Here is an 18,163-nt window from a genome sequence, read left to right as displayed (position 1 = left end):
GCACCAATTGTGGTGGTGGTGGGGAGTTGCTCTGGGCAGCAGGGATCAAACAGTTCACAGTAAGAGGCAGAAACGCTTTAAGTTAACTTAAAAGTCCAGGCTCCCATTTGCAGGCTTTATTGTCACAGCCAATTAGAATAAAAAAAACAACTGTCTCGGGCTATAAGGTGAACCCCTCGAAATCCAAGGCCTTACCCCCTCGTAACTCTCAGCGCTAAAAAATAGTTATTCTTTTACCTGGCGGGAGCGCTCCTTAAACTATTTGGGCACCCAAATAACAGCTACATACACTCAGCTATATACTTGTAACTTCCCCCCATTGTTCCAGGAACTAAATGCCTACTTGAATAAATGGAAGGGACACTCATTGTTGCTCTTGGGGAGAATTGCGTCAGTGAAGATGATGCTATTGCCCAAGCTCCTATATTTGTTTGAAACCCTCCCAGTTCGGGTCCCTCTTCTTACCTTGAAGAAGTTACAGGCTAGCATTTTGAACTTTATCTGTTCTCACAAACGTCACAGACTTTCAAAGTGGGTGGTTTGCACATCTAAAGCACTCGGAGGTATGGGGGCTCCGGACCTGATAAAATAATATGTGGCGACCCATCTTTGCTACTTACCCTCCTGGACTATGTTAGTCTCCTCCAGTGTATGTCGGAAGTTGGAGGAAGCTTGGATTTCCCTACTTCATCCTAATGTGATGCTTTGGAGCTCCTCCTGGTTAATGCCTGAGAGGGATTTGCTGTCCCTGATGGTTTTTATGAGGAATATCTGGAGAACGTATAATTCTAAGTATGGTCTTTCCTCTCGGGGCTCTGTGCTTACATCTATCACACGAACCCCTCTCAGTGTTCTCTCCAGAAATTTTTTTCAGCCGGGTGGTAGGAAGCTGTAGCCGGGTGGTAAAAAAGGGGGTGTGGCAAAACACGGCAAATTTAGTGCTCCCAGTTGTTTATGCCATGGGTATCCAGTAACCTCTTATTGTTTCAGTGTTCTACCTTCTCCCAATTATTTGTTACAACTTTGTAATACCTGCCCCCTTAGTATATCCAATTTTTCTATTCTATGTATTTTGCCACAACTGTACTATGCCGTGTATTGTGACCCAACTTACTAGTGTTCTAAGTTTTAAGAGTGTAATCCTTTGTAGTAGTGTAATAGTATAATGAATGTGGTGTAACAAGTTAGGCTTAGGTCATATTAGCAGCAAAAAACATTTATCCCTTCTGAGTGCAACTGCTAGGCACCTAGGATTGGTAACAGGCCATAAGTGCTGGGCACCTAGGATTGGTAACAGGCGGTAAGTTTTAGGCACCTAGGATTGGTAACAGGCCATAAGTGCTAGGCACCTAGGATTGTTAACAGACGGTAAGTGATAGGCACCTAGGATTGGTAACAGGCGGTAAGTGCTGGGCATCTAGGATTGGTAACAGGCGGTAAGTGCTGGGCACCTAGGATTGGTAACAGGCAGTAAGTGCTGGGCTTTTTCAGAGCTAGAAATTTTTTAAGCAGCAGTGGTTCCTGGCATGAGGAATGGACAAATAACCTTACTGCCAGTGTGAATTCAGCCTAACTTCAGATGTGCTCCTGTGTCTATATTTAGTTAAAGTGAAAGTTTGTGAAAACATTTTTTTTTTCACTTGATTCTTTTACAAAATTAGCCCAGCAGGCCCACGCTGGCTCAGCTTCCACCTTTTCTCTGATGTTCACTTGTACGTCCAATGCTGCCTTGCACTGCGCATGCATGCACTTTTTTTTTTACATTATAAGAAATGCTCTGAAGGTGCATGCACACAAGGAGCAGTGCAGAGCCTTTTGGGATATGCGACACAAATATCCCAGGAGGCTGCGGATTTCCCCTTCGGTCTTTACCGAAATGGAAGTGAAGACTGAAGGGGAGAGGTCCTCTCCACAAACGTGTAAAAACAAAAAAAAAAATAACGCACATTTTTCCATTACATAACAGAGAAAGTCACTCTTTAATATAATGTTAAAAATGTGGCGATGCTTTAATAGCATCATGCATGTGATATCAGATGGGGACAAGACAGCCAGTGACCCCCTCTCATCACTGCCCATATTATATATAAAAACAGTTTGTGACGTTTATCCGCTGTGTGTAATGTCATCAGCAGGGCAGTGTGATAGCTATGTGAGTGTAAAAGCTGCTTGTCATTGTCTGCAGCCTAACAACTCGCTGTGTTCAAACCTTCATATCTCCTAAACCATTGGTTGTATTACCTTGAAATTTTTAAGGTGCACGTGGAGTCATAGGAAACTGAAACTGTAGGTGCAAGTGGGGGACACTTGTGGCTAAACCTTTTTAAAATGTAATTAGTATGGCATTATGAGAACATAAATCTCTACCTAGCAAAATTTGCTGCCTGCTGTGTTACACATATCTGTCTGCATCTTACCTCAAACCCCAATTTCTCCAGAATTAAGAGGTGCAGGGAAACAAAAATATAGGTGGAAGTGGGAGACACTTGTGGCTATCACCTTTCATCACCATGGCAAAAAATCTGTCCATCAAAATGCCTTTCCTTGTTACACATGACTGTAACCTTCCTGTACCTCAACCTCAATAACATTTTGTGGGCAGAGTTCATTTTTTTAATGATGCCATTGTGATGAAGTTTTAGGGGATGTTAGTCACAGATGTTCCCCACTTGTACCTATATTTTTGGTTTCTTACACCTCCCCATTCCCCAATTAAAGTTCAGAATGTTAGTTAAGTGGACAGGAATGTGTAACAGGGCAGGGAAGCATATATTGATGGGCAGAGTGTTTTATGTTCTAATGATGCTATAGTAATGAGATTGTAAGGGGAGAATGTGCCCGCCGCTTGCACCTATAATTTCAGTTTTGTACCCCACTCTCAGAGAAATTGGTGTACAAAGAAGAGTAGCAGACAGTTTCATAGGTAAAGATTTGTGACAGGTAGGTATATATTTAGGGGCCCCACCCCAATGCTCCTTGCTATGTTAGTGGCTCCGGGGTCCCCAATTTGCACTTTCAATTTAGGATTCCTAGTTGCACTTTCCTCTGAAACAGCAACCCCAAAGTTCAATTTTCATAACTGTTTTCATTTGTGACCCCCATATCTTGAAATTCTTTAAAGCTGGGGGGCTGAAATTGTAATAACTAGTATCTATGAGGATACCCTATACACCATGAAAATTACAGGTCATTGTGACACACAATTTAGGGGATATGGAGGTTTGTACACACAGAGCAGAGCTCGTGCTATGAGATGGCTGCCTCTGTCTCCTTCACATGAAGGCTGAACTGTGTGCTCACCTCTCATCAGCAGCAATCCTCTGAACGGATGACACAGAGCACAGATGGCACAGAGCAGCCTCACTGAGATCCGTGCATCCGAGGATGAGAGCTGCCGAGAGCTTGGCGGGGTATTCAAATCAGCCGGACCGAGCAACCGGCTAAAAACCTCTGGGCAGAACTATACAGCTTAGCTAGACATATGTGGCAGCCATGGCAAGACCGGGGGCTTTTTCATCTCCGAAATGTATTACATCCAGTGGAAAAAAGATTGCTTTCCTTTTCGGAGTTGCAGGTAAAATTTGATCTCCCTCAAACATCCTTTTTTGCTTATCTACAGATTAGACATTACATAGAATCACTCCACTCTGTGCCCAGATTCTCTGAAAAAACACCTTTTGAGAGAATTTGCATTGAAGGTCCATTTTCTAAGGGCCTCATTTCCTCCATTTATGGCCTTCTCCAGGAATCAGCAAGGGAAGTATCTGGTAAATTTGTATACATGAGTACCTGGGAGAGTATTTTGGGCGGTGCCCTGGAGCAGGATACATGGTCTAGGCTGTGGGAAGCAGCAAATAAAAGCTCAATATGTACGCTTTATAAAGAAAATCTTTACAAGATTTTGTTCCGCTGGTATCATACGCCGGCGGTGTTACACTGCCTGTTTCCGGAGGTAGATCCGGCTTGCTGGTGCTGCGGGTCCCATTATGGGACTCTGGAACATATTTGGTCCTGTCCCCTTTTTCAGGGCTATTGGGGGAGAGTCAATGCACTAATTGGGGACGTGACTCAACAATGATTTCCCCTTGAACTGCTCCACCACTTGCTGGGATTGCCCCTTATGGACCTCCCCAAGTCCGCCCGTCAGCCTATTACACATATTTTAGTGGCTGCTCGTACTCTAATCTCCACCAATTGGAAATCCAGACTGCTGCCCTCTATGGAGGATTTGTATGCTCGTATTCAAGACATACACCTGATGGAGTACCTCACTGCCCTCCTCCAAAACAGGGTTGCGAAATTTGAACAGATATGGGAACCTTGGGATGCCTACTATACCAGTCTACAGGTTTAATATGTCGCTGGTTCCAGACGCCACTGCGCTTCCTATCCCCCTTTGTTTGTATCCCCCCCCCCCCCCTCCTATTCCCCGGCTTAGCTTTGTTTTTTCTTTTTGACTCATTTCTTGTTTTCTGTTGTTTATTTATCTGTTGTTTCCGTATTTTCATAGTCTATGGGGTTTGATAGACCGGTACAGTACGGCCACTGTTTTTACTGTTACTTACGCCAGAGTTTTATGTACCATTATCAGATGTACCTATCACCCTGTATGCTGTGTTTACGAGATGTTTTGCTGTATAAGCCTGGTTGTCTTTGTATGTGAAAATGTTCAATAAAAATTCAGTTTAAAAAAAAAAAAAGAATAAACAAAACAAATAGCCTGGCTGGTCAACTAGCTGCCTCACTATAGGTATGCTATCTCTGTCCACTTGTAAACCACAGTGGTACACAGTTCATGCAAATGTGCATGAAATGTAAACAGAATCCACTCACAGTTCATGCCATCTTGGTAAGCTCAGTCCAAAAACATCTCTCCAGCTCTAGGAAACCTATGTCATAACCTCTCTCTAGTCAGATGCAACTGCCTGCCTCTTGTGAAACACCTGAGCTCCTGCTAGGGAGTAAACCCCGGACATGGACCGGGTGGCCAAGGAACCCTCCCTTCACTTTCCTTGACCGGCTCCAGGGCCCTTAACACTGGCTCTTACCCTAAGCCATATAACAAAGTAGCACATACTTTGCTGCCCCTGCAGCCTTTACCGAAAGAAGCACCTTAGTCTGGGTGCTACCATCCAGCACTTTTCTCTTCAAATACTGGGACACGCTGTCACACCAGATATACAAAACTGAGACATATCTTTGTAAGCAATGTTAATCAAATCAAGTACAGTTGGCAACAGTGCAAAACATGAATTCAGTTTCCACACCTGCTGTCTTTACAATGTAATGTATTCCATTTCTGTGACTGCCACGAAAAGATTAAGGACATCTGAAAGGCACTCTTTCAGCCAGGATGTAAGCAGCTTCAAACTAGAGAGTATCAGTGCCTGGGAATCTGTGTTAGGTCATCTGGAATTTATTATGGATTGTAACTTAAATGATTTTGTGATGTGATGTGTTCAGGGATTTGCTTCGTAGGCTGAACCCTGTAAAAATAAACTTGCATAACCATGATTTATATACAGTTGTTTTATGAAAAATGCTTGTGAGTTACTCTGTATTTGTAAGGTATCTGTTTCTTATCTTTTTAGTGGTAATCTTCTTTTATCTTGACTATTGCTTTACATACCCCCTCATAAAATATATTTCATTAAATTATATTTCTTAGAAAATGTGATGCCTGCTAAAGACTTAAAGAACTATAGTAACCCTAAACAACCAATCAGCAATATTTTTTCAATGATCTGGAAGCTCTGAACTGATAAAAGTGAGATATAATATATTTCCACTTTTTCATTTGCTTTCCTTTCTTCTCTTGTTCTTTTTTTTCTTCCTTGATTTCTCTTGATTAGTAAATTGATATGAGGCCACAGGCTTCTCTGTATTTGCTACTTGCTTCCTATCTGACTGGTGGTAGCTTGTAATGAAGTACACCTAATATGCAAGTCAGGTTTTATTTGGTTTTGTGACATTCATTATTATTTGTCTATTGACATTGAGAAGGTGGCCTCTCATGGTCGTACTTGCTGTTCTTCTTGGTTGTGCCTTCTATATTTTCCTTAAAAATGTATTTATAAAGAAAAGTGAGATGTAATGTGTTGGAGATGACTTTACAGTTTAGTTCTCTGCATTGCCTTGACCCTTCACAAAAAGATTGTACCATGTCTATTTAAGAACCAGTTTTAGAATGCTGAAATCTTGTTTTGTAATGGCTAAATTAATGTTAAACTGAAGGTCATATGCATGATAAAATATATGCTTATGTAGTTTCCAGAACTTCATAAAAATATTGCAGAGGTGAGAGTGACTTTTTGTCATCTATGTTTGTTTGTAATTACACATAGATGCATTTATCTGTTCCAAAATACAAAAGTGTGAATAACAAAGTTTTAAAGCATTTGTGTACTTTTCACTCAGCTTTTACAACACATTTCTCTTCTTAATGAAAGTGCCTCTAACTCTCAGTTCAGCTAGAAAAAGTTTGCTCTACCAGTCCTATTCCACACCTGTTGAATTTCAGTCTGTATCCTGCCTCCTCAGCTCAGTCCTAATTTCCCAGGATCCATGGCAACAAGTGGGATGGCCTCCATAGCAAACCATAGGTATCCCCTTTAATATCCTTCCTGTATTGTATATAAGTAAAAGCTCACTTCAGGGTAAAAGCATCCATTCAGCTTCACTCAATGAGTACACTATTTTCCCTGCCAATTCCTATTACCTCTCCTGGCTCTCCTTTGAAAAGGAACCTCTCGTTTACTCTCAATTGTACTAGAGGCTTTTGGCACACAGACAAGTTTATACTGTCCAGGCTCATGCTGCTCCCTTGTGCATCCAGGATTGGAGACGATAGATTATGAAATAGATTTCTTACAAATCTTTTTTCTATTATTTGTCAAATGATTTTAGTCCTGGACCAGTTCCATTCCAGGTTTGTTGGATTATTTTTCATGATAGTCTATCTTCTCCAGTCTTGTTTATCTTTAATAAATCAGGCCCATTGCCTGCTGCTGTACTCCCCCCTCCCCTTTCTGTCCTGCACATGCTGAACATCACCATACCGTCCATGCTCCTCCCTTGTACATACTTCTCAATGTCATATTCTTTCTACTGGTCTCCTGTTAGTACTGTCCCGATTATACTTTTCTCAACCCTATTCTGCCGACTAAGAATCTTGCTTGACATTGTTTGTAATATTCTGAACATTACCTATTTTGGAACAGACAAACTTTTGTAGTATATATAAAAAGAACTATACAATCTTGATTTTAGGTACCTCAATAAATTGATTAAATAATGTGCAAAGTAATGAAGTGGCTGTGCCTAAATTTCATACTCGAACAGTTGAAGTCAAGGTTGAATGGATGTGCATTGAGCAATTTGATCAGAACATTAGGTACATTATTTTTGTTTAAGAAAATAAATATATTTATTTACATAAAACTTTACTTATTGTAGCAATGATTTTTATGATTAAAAACTGTAAAAAAAAAGTTATAAATGATCAGTTCTAAAAAAGGAATACAATTTAAAATTTAATCAACCATAAAACCTATTATTTTTCTTGATAAGTTAGTAATTTGTTTATTAACCTCCCTGGCGGTGAAATTGTGTCAGTATTTTTATTCCGATTTTTTTATTCCGATTATTTATTTGCATGGATGTTGTTTAATATTGTAGGCCTGTTGTTTATTTTTGTAGGCCTGTAATTTTTAGGAATAACTCCCGGGTATGATAAAGTTTGAAACACAAATTATAAATTATATTATAATAAATAATTATTTATAACAAATATAAAAATTATGAAATATAATAACAATAAATTTATTTAAAAATGTATTCAAATCAAAAACACTGACATTTGTCCAAACAAGGATCCAATATTATTGATAAATTTTAATTAAATGTCTAGTAGAGATCCTGGGTATGGTACATTTTAAATATGGGACTGCATTGCTCAACCAAATGCCTGAAAATCTTTTTGTAGTACTTCTTTTGCTGTTTCCTCATTGCTGGGTAGAATGTCATTGCTTAATCAGCTCTGTCAACACCTTCCACTACTTGTGGCTTCATGGTTTCTTTCCCACCTTTTGGGCTTACCATAACAGTACAGGCAATATGGACTTAGACACACATCTTTCCTGTCATGCCATTGCAGGGCCATCTATTTGCCTTTCTGCCAGGCAACCATTTCTCTTAGGTTGGCCCTAACAGTTCCATACGCATCTGTTTTGTGTTGCAGAAGGAACTCATAAAGTTCAGGAAAAGTGTAAAAGTTGTCAGTTGTAACACAATATCCCTGATTTAGCAATGGCTCAATGAATGAGAGAACAGAAGATGTTGCCATTTCATAGTTGCTGTATTTGACTTTTGTCCCTTTTCCAGTGTATAGGACTGAATTCAATATGTATCCAGTTGATGATTCGCACAGCATGTAGGATTTCATGCCAAATTGTGCTCTCTTTGACGCAATGGGCCTAATTTATCAATGAAATCCGCGCTCGCTGGTCGCGCGTACTTTCGCGCCGTTATATCGAGCTGGTTTACCGCGGGCTGGAGTCATATGCGCTCGTGCACTCGCCTCCTCACTGCCAAGCCGGATGCTTGCCTTCATAACAAAATGGGCAATAGGGGTCGCACATCCGCCAATTAAGGCGATTAGATTTCAGCTGCACGATTAGGGAGGATCTGTTAAGCTCAATGGTGAGATCATAGCAATTAATTACCGCACACCTGCTCTCTGTTCTGTGCTTATTTACAGTCCTTTACAGGTCAATTAGAATCTTTAATGCTTTATTAGATTTCAGCTGGGTACACCAGTAAACAGATCTTTTAATAGTTAAAAAGCAAAATAAAGTTGAGTTGGGGAGGATTTAATGTTAAAAGTATTTTCTATATATAGATTTGTGTATATTGATATAAATATTTATATATATATATATATATATATATATTTATTTATAGTTATTGTGGCACATGAATATATATATGAATATTTATTTATAATTATTGTAGGATAGGAATAAATATATACACACACACATATACGTAAGCAGCAAACAAAAGAACGTGTGCGCGCTTGTGACTTTATTGAGAGAAAAAAAAAAAAAGGAGTGTGAACGACCGCGATGTGAGGCCCGCAACATCGCACTCGTTCACACGTATCCAACAAGGCATCGGAAGCTTTTATATAGGCGCCTATGGAGAGGAGTTGAACTCGGTTAACTCTTGCCTAACAGAAAAGAAATAAGTGATTATAAAATATGCTTTTTTGGCGCACATACATGTTTTAAACATTTGAACAGTACAAACATTTTTTTTTAGGGCTAAGGGTAATATGTGTGCCATTAGAAAGAATGGTTTTTTAGGGGAACAGTGACTTTTAATGCAAGCTCGCAGGTGTAAAGCTGCCAGAGATGCGTGGCTCCGGCCGCGAGCTCTTTCAGTTGCTGAATAGCGCGACGGTGTACGATTTCGGATCGCGAATACGAATGCACGAGCGAGGTTCCGATTTTGCTTGATGAATCAGCCTCAATGTATTGCAGCCAGCTGAGCTTCCCCTTGTAGGCCATTAAATTTTCATCTATGCTGATGTCTTTTTCTGGCACATAGGTCTGTTGGAAATTTTTAAGAATCATTTGAGATACTTTCCAACTTTTTTGAGTTTTGGTGCAGAATGAGTAGTTTCATTAAACTCTTCATGGTTGGCAAAGTGTAGATATTTCATGATCAGGGTAAATCTGTACTCTGGCATGACTGTGGCAAAGAATGGAGTGGCAAGTATTTTATTGGTAGACCAATACCACTTCTGCAGGGGTTTGCCCACCACTCCCTGAATTATCACTAAGGCCAAAAACAGCCAAATGTCATCTTCGGTTACTGGTTCCCACTTTCTGCCTCTTGCAAACCCTAGGTGTGGAGCAGCTAATTGTTGTGCAGCCTACCTGTTTGTCTCAGCAACTATTTCTTCAATAACTTCATCAGTCAGAAACAATTGCAGGTATGCCAAGGGGTTGTTGCGTTCAGCATCAATTTTCACACCAGGTGCTCCAATAAATGGGAATCTTGGGGGGCACTCCTTGAGCTGCACCAAGGTCAATGGAGCACCAAGTGTGCACATTACTGACCTCAAACTCAGATTTGTTGCTGTGTTTACTTTGTCACTGTCTGATGACAAGTTTCCTGGTGAATCACTATCGCTTGATTCCACAAGTGACTCCAAACTGCTATCGCTGCTTTCTAGCTGTTCAAAAACAGCTTTTGCACTGGCGAGATGCCTTTTGAATGCCATGGATGTGGTCAAGTCTCCAGTAAGAAGTCAGGAACGTTCAAGGTCAGAGATAAGTGTTCAAATGAAGAAAAGGTCAGAAAAAGTTCAAGCAAAACTCAGATCAAGGTCAGGGCTAATATAGTTGACAAAATGTAAACCAGGGCACTGGACAAAGCTGTTGGATGCACCAATAGATGTACTTTTGCATTTATTATTTATTATATTTTACTGTGATCAAGCAATTCAAAGCAGATTACAAAGTAGTACCTCCCTAGCGTACCGATGCTTCACGCATAACATCGAGGATGCGATGCAGAAGATGGCCGGTGATCACTGAGGACGCCGCTGGGTCGAGGGGAGCAGGTTGGAGTTTTTTTTTCCTACCCCGAGTGTGACTCTAGGTTACCGCTTTTGGTACAAAAAATTAACCCTGAGTCACACTTGGAAATACGACGAAGGTGGTTAAAAAAAAATATATTTCCATTACTTTTTGACCCTCCACTTTTCTACTAAAATTGGAAAAACGTATACTTGCACTGTTCTGCTGCCAAGTTAGACTGTGTAGATAGTACCAGCTGGTTCAAAGATGCACAGATGTCGCAATTCTGTTGTGCTCTGCAAGAAATATATCTTTATTAGCCTTAGATTGGGCATTGCATCTTTTCCATTATTAGAGCCATGGCAAGAAACAATGTAATAATCCACCCTAAAATACATACAAGGGAGGTACAAGCTATGAGTTTTATAATATAGCTAGCGGTCTTTTATGGCAGAAGTCTTCCTTTTAGCAGAAAATATTTTTTTTTGGTTGTGATAACTCACCACTTGAAAGCACTTCTTAGGCTATGTACACAGCGGCCGTCCAACGTCGTTCAATGATCTATCCTGGCGTATCCACGAACGATGGAAGAACAACCACAATGTAAGTAAAGGAAAGCAAGCGCAGCGGGGTGCTACTCACTCATTGGCCCCTCTTTATAGAACAGAACAGTGATGTTAGTACAGTGCTGGTTCATTCATCTTTCGGTCTTTTGTCGTTTGAAATGATTGTGTAAGAACGCTTCGACAATAGACAAAAACCTAATGTGTGTATATAGATATGTCAATAAATAAACATTTTCAAAACACACTTTAAATATGGCATTGGTGAGTGCCCCCAGCCCCCGGCTATAATGTTTTCAGCCAAGTGTTTTACAAATCCTGGGATTTTCTGTGTATCTGAACTTCATTTGTACAATGATCCACAGCAACAATCACATTTTTAAGTTTGCTAAGTGATCATAAATTATGATTGTGCTGTGGGCTTCTGCTATGCACATTTCATAGTGAAAACCCCTGCTTATTAGGTTTTATATCATTTATTATAAAAAGATAGTCTTGAAGTGACAGGGGCTGATGCTATGGGCCTCATTTATACACTTTTATCAGTGAAGCTGGATGATCCAGCAAACCTGGAATAGATCTGGTCAAGGATTGAAAACATTTGCTAACAAATAGCAAATTACCCTTATGATATCAATTTCAGGTATGTAAGCCCACATAGGGGCATGATATGTAACCAAAATATTAAATTGTTTTGGTTTTCCCATGTTAAAAATTTAATAAGAAGATTGAAATACAAAGAAAACTATTATTTGCAAAATCAGGGGGTCGCCATAGGCACTAGATGTGCACCCTCCTATGCAAATTTGCAGAACTGGGAACAGAACCTCTTCCTGGACCCTGGTATGTTTAAATAACTAAATACCAACCCTTTATTTAGACATGGCTATGATACATTGGTGATATCTTGATTATCTGGACGGGACCAGGTTTGCTGGATCACTCAACTTCACTGATGAAAATGTATCCTCTCTAGCCTTGGAGAGCTTTGATAAGGCTGCTCCTATGTGTTCAGAGCTTTTTAAATTAATCATCTGCACATTGCTATATTCCTTTCTATATCTAAAGTGTATATGTAAAAACAATTCTTGGTTTATATACATCGCAATTAATGCATATTATGGCCAACCTAACCAAAGGGACAGTCTCTAGTCTACTGTGCCAAAAGCCTACTTGTTTACAGCACACTTGCTCATCATCATATCATATAGTGCCAATATATGGCAGACTTTTAACCAGAGTGACAAGCGTTTTTTTTTTTAGCAGCAGTAATATCAATGTCAGGTAACTTCATGAATGATTGATAGCACGTCTGAAAACTAGAAATAGTTCTTTGCTGTCAGGTTATACTGTTCTCATAACAAAGGTTTTACTTTTGGACTTCTAAAGTTGCATTGTGCTGTTGAAGAGGTTAACTCTATTTATTAAAAAATGAAATGTGCATTAAGTTCCTTCCACACTTAAACAAACAATTTCTTGGATACAATATGATAAGCTTTTAGTAGAGATTTTTTGATAAATCCTAATTTTTATTGACCTCTGGAGACTAAAGAAGATGATCAAAACTGGTCTTAGTTATACTGCAGTTCACCTGAGGTCATCAGCACCCTGTTGAAAACAAGATTCATACATACTACATTTATGGACTGCCAGTGTTAAAGCCAAACTTCAGGAATTAAAAAACCTACGCTTATAACGGGGCTACCTCCAGAAAGTAAGGGTGGTATGTTTGTCTAAGATCTGGTGGAGGAGGTATAACCAGTAAGTTTTCTTACCTTATCTCTCGCTTCCATAGTGGCCAGTTCATATCCTATCCCTAGCTCATCAAACTCTCGGAAACTTCACCTAAAATGTAGGTCCTGCACTGTGGTAGTTTACATCAGTGCCTGCAACCACAACTCAGAGTTTGAAATGTAAGAGCATGGGGAGAAAAGGAAATGGGTATACAAAGGAGAAATTGTGGGAGGGTTACATTAAGGTGAGTTAGTCTGCTGTGTACATTCCCCCTAGACATTAGCAAGATTTAATCCTTGCAGTACAGGGTACCCACATTTCAAGACATGTTTTTTTTTTCTTTACTAAAAAATCTGTATCAGGGTATTAAACACAAGCCTTTAAAAGCTATGTACTATGTAAGCCAGGGGAGATTTAAAAATCTCTGCTTGTAATGCCCCCGTTAAGTAAATATCCTAAATATACTGGGATTCAAGTTAAAATTATTTAACTTAAATAAAGAAGTATATTTTTCATTCGGAGAATGAACGTGCAACCTGTCTTTAGGATATATGTGAGAAATTGAGACTACCAAATATAGTTTTTAACATGCACTATTGTCTTGTGTTGATTTTTATTTTTATTTTTTTTTTTGTATATGGGTTGAATTAAAGATGTTGATAGTTTCCCCCTTTTTTTTGCTTTGTTCTCAGTAAGCTATTTGTATTCCTCCAAAGTCCCTGGTATTTTTTCAAAGTGTTTGACAGAGTAGAACACACAGAAGAAATATATCTATTCTCATTATGCACAGAACAGTTATTTTTTCCCTGGTAAGAAAGATTGTGTTATTGTAATGTCACTAACTTTGTCTTTATTTTATGTTTCCAGTATTTTGCATTCCTTCTTCTTCTGTTTGCGGCTCAGATCACAGTGGGAGTGTTGGTGTACACACAGAGAAACTCCGTAAGTAGTAACATGTTAGTAATACAAATTTAAGGATTTATTGTTTTTATAATATCAATGCAAAGAACCAAAATTTACTGTGACACATTTATGGCTGTTTCCAGGGCTGGGTGAACTTATCAGAATTCTTGGCAGCCATTCAGAACAAATACATCTTTATACCTTTGATGGTTCAGTAATAATATCTCCAAGTTTTAGTTTTTGCTGGTGTTCCAAATTGCTAATACCTAAACACTAACTATAATTGGTGCATTAACAAAATTAGGAAAAGGTAGTGTAACAAGATTTTGTGTTGGCTTTATTTGAAACTTTTAAAAATAAAATGGGCATTTTCTTATACAACCAACATGTAGTATGTATACTCCATAGAACAAAACTCACAGTGTAGTATACATATTGTCAGAATATCATGAGAATAGTGTACACATTTACAATTCATTTCTGTACAAACAGTGTTACCCACTCTTTTAAATGGTGAATCCGAGGAAGAAATCTTCCATATCATCTTATTAATACATTTTCTTATTAGACAGGTCGCTATTAACTCTGTCTTCCTGCATATACTAGTGCACAAAATGTTACAATCAAAAATATTATAAGTAAAAAAGTGATCATGATAAAATATAACAAACATATTCAAACACATGAGGAAATGTCAATATATTTAAAGTACACTGAAATACTTTTAACTAAAATTACTCAAACATAAAGACTTAAAATACCCAGGCGTGTCAAAAAATCTCTTCTTGATTTATAATGTCAAAATATTGCACATCTTGTCTTTTAACCTTTAGTCCGAATGGCAGTAAATATTGGGGACATATCTCGATATTCATGGTAGCCTTCCGCTAGTTTACATGTTTCTTCCACCCCACGTAACCAACTCTTTAATGAAGGGTCCTTCCAAAACTTCAAATCGTTTTGAAGTTCTGCTATAAAATATTGATGTCCAGTAATTGGAAGTAAAGGTGAATTAAATACCCACCCATGTTGTCTATGTAAAGCATCCCAGCATCTCAGTGTGGTTAAAGTAATGGGCGATGTATCCTTTCCTAAAGCTCTGTATTGTTTGGGAACCCAAAAAACCTTCTTTAGGTTATCTGAACAAAGCTTTATCGCTAGCACCACCCACCCCTTAGATAGTGTGTCATACTTCTAATTAAGGACTAAAATTTGGAAGTCCAAGACCTCCTTCACTTTTAGGGCAAAAAAGTGTTTTCAAGGCTCTATATTGATCCTGGCTCTATATTGATACCATATAAATGTTGATACTAGTCGAATTATACATTTACAAAATGCAGAGGGTAACTGAATAGGTAGCATTTGAAAGTAGAATAGTACCCTGGGTAAAATAATTTTTTGCAACGTTAACCCTCCCAATTAAAGATTCGTCGGCGAAGATGTAATCTCAATGCCCAAATATGTTAATGATTTCTGACGCCTGATTAACAAACAGAATATCATCAGCATATGCAGCTAAGTTATGCTCCATTTTACCTATCTTAGCACCCTGTATATTATTATTCTTACGTATTGTATTCAAGAAAGGTTCCAAGGATATAACGAAAAGTAATGGTGACAATGGACACCCTTGTCTGGTCCCATTGTATAATTTAAAGGGTACCGACAGTATGCCATTTACACAGACACTTGCAGTAGGGCAAGTGTACAAGGCCAAATAGATAAAACCCTTGTAGAATTATCTCTTGCTTCCCTCCCTGGGACAAATCCCGCATGATCTTGATGAACTCATAGGGGAATAAGAGCCTGGATTCTCATAGCTAATACCTTTGCGAATAATTTCACATCCACATTGAGTAAAGAAATGGGACAGTAACTAGCACAGAACTAATGGCTGCCCTCAGTTCACTCTCATTAATGTCACTTTCTAAATCAAGCAAATTTTGGAATGTTATTTTAGTTAAATTTGCTTTTTTAGGATATGGTATTATCTTCTCTTTCTTAGTAGTCTCGGTTTCAGGGGACTCATCTTTCCTCACCTGATAAAGATCTTGATAATGTTCCCTAAATACCGCAGCCATTTCTTTTGATTGATGGACCATTTCATTGTTCTTGTTTTTATTCTTAGAAATTTAGGTCCTCGTTTTCTCTTTCCTCAGGGAGTTTGCAAGATATCTACCTGACTTATTCCCCCACTCATAAAATCTCTTTGCTACTCTAGAAATAGCATACTTAACTTTTACATCTAATATTTGCTTTGTCTTGCACTGCGATTGTTTATGCACAACTTACAACTTTGTAGTCTGGTCCAACAATTCCTTTATTCTATAGTTACTTTTCTTCTTCTTACGTGCCCCATGTGCAGTAAAATTACCCCTAATAGTAGCTTTATGTGCTTCCCATATGTAAGCTGGGGCAATTTGATCTGTAACATTCTCTCTAAAAAAAATTATTCAATTCATTAGAAAATATCTGTATCAATATCATTTTCCCTCAATAAGGCTTTATTAAGGCCACCTATAGGCTGGAATTGCTGGGGGCCCCAAACACATCGAGACTTTTACTGCTGCGTAGTCAGAGATTTCAGAGATTTTTCAGAGACAAATTTCTGCATTAACACATTTTTCCAAGTGGAAGTGCTCTATAAAAATCATATCATAAAAAGTATAATCTTTATAATCTTTAATTACAGTCGGATGTAATATCCTCCAAACATCCCTCAGTTGCATATCAAATAGTAATTTCTTTAATTTCTGAATTTGTTTAAAAGGCTCGATTTTCCTGATGAGGCATCAAGAAGGGGTTCTAACACCATATTAAAATTACCTGCCAATACCAATAGCCCTTCCAGGAACCTTCTCAGGCTACGCAGTCTTCAATAAAAAATTGTATTTGATGTTTATTAGTACAGTAAATAATAGCTAGTGTACAAGTCTGCTCAGAGAGCTTTTCCTACTCATTCAACTAGGTAAATTGAGTACTTTTATGGAAACCTATTGCAACTCCCCTTGATCTGTTAAATAAAGAAAAACCATAAAACCATTGAGAATAGTTTCATAAGAATAATCTGACCTTTGAAAAATAAGAAAGATGCAATTCTTGTAAAAAATGTATATTGCCTCGCACAGATTGTAGCTCTTTCAGGCTCTGATTCCTCTTACTGGCTGAATGCAGGCCCTTCAAATTATACGTAACCAACCTTGTCTGGCCCCAAGACATAGTCAAAGATCAAAAAGAATAAGTCTTGCAACCCTCTCATTGCAGATAACTTTATACAAATGGCATTCCTCATGGTAGACAAACAACACATAACAAAACAATTTAGCTTAATTAAAGAACAGTTTCCCATATTAAATTCATGTTGTTCCCATATCTTAAAATCTTCATTTGTCCAATAAGGGCCTCTATGTGCCCCCAACAATTCAACTAGGGAGATCATGATTGAGCCTTTTGCCATGATGTAGCCCCTATATTATTGGCAAATATACAATAAGCACCTGGGATCCTACTCACTCCTCCCCCAGCACATCGTAATACTCTCCCCTTATAAAAACAGCCCAAACATCATAGAAACAATGTTAAAGAATTTTCTTAAGTATAAACACTCATTCCTTATTTACTTAAGTACTACAGTCTTTCTATTTCATCGTGCTCGCTTGTGATGTTTTCTTTGCCAGGCCGCTTGATGTAACAAATGTGAGCCAAGATGGTCTAGCTGTTGGCAACTTGTAAGTGTAGGGTTTTTCTATGCCTAAACTGGCACAAAAAGTCTCCAACTCTTCTGGAAAATGTAATAAATTAGACCATCCATCTTTCTTAGCAAACATGCAGGGAAGCTCAAACGATACTGAATAGCTGCTCCTCTCAATAACTCCAAAAGTGGGCGCAAGGCCCTGCGCCTATCCAGGGTAGCTTTTGTAAGATCAGAAAAGATAGAAATGGATAACCCCTCAAAAACATAACTAGGAAATGCCTTTAGCTTCTCTTGAATTGCAACTTTATCCGAAAACTAATGCAGCTTACAGATATCTCTATGGGAATCAGGTGGAGCAGCTGTTGCTTTAGAGACTCTGTGTATTTTATCAAAGGGAAGTGGAGCTGTGGGTGGGAATCCCAAAATCTGATTAAATAGGCTCCTTATGGTGGATTCCAGTTTATAAGGCCCAATGGTTTCAGGGAAACCCCGGACTCTCAGGTTTATTCCTCTTCTCACTATTTTCCACATCCTCTAATTTGTATGATAAGCGGCGATACATTTTTGCTGACTTTTGATTCATTTCTTGAAGCTCTCTTATCACTTTTTCATGTGCATCCAATCTATTTTCTGCCTCCTCCACTCTAATCAGGGTATGTGTTAAAATCAAAATCAAAACGTAG

The 18,163-nt window shown here is 38.6% G+C and overlaps 1 protein-coding gene across 4 annotated transcripts in view; it reads left to right on the top strand.

Annotated features, from left to right (window-relative positions):
* LOC140341016 (leukocyte antigen CD37-like) overlaps positions 1-18,163 on the top strand; it is a 163,699-nt gene that overhangs the window by 111,418 nt on the left and 34,118 nt on the right. For all 4 annotated transcript variants that reach the window (XM_072426513.1, XM_072426512.1, XM_072426515.1 and 1 more), the window contains one exon: positions 13,751-13,825. In XM_072426513.1, coding sequence (XP_072282614.1) covers positions 13,751-13,825 — 75 coding nt within the window. The remainder of the gene's footprint in view (positions 1-13,750; positions 13,826-18,163) is intronic.

Source organism: Pyxicephalus adspersus, chromosome 11, assembly GCF_032062135.1.
Source record: "Pyxicephalus adspersus chromosome 11, UCB_Pads_2.0, whole genome shotgun sequence".
Classification (NCBI taxonomy): domain Eukaryota; kingdom Metazoa; phylum Chordata; class Amphibia; order Anura; family Pyxicephalidae; genus Pyxicephalus; species Pyxicephalus adspersus.
This window is presented reverse-complemented; position numbering and strand designations above follow the sequence as displayed.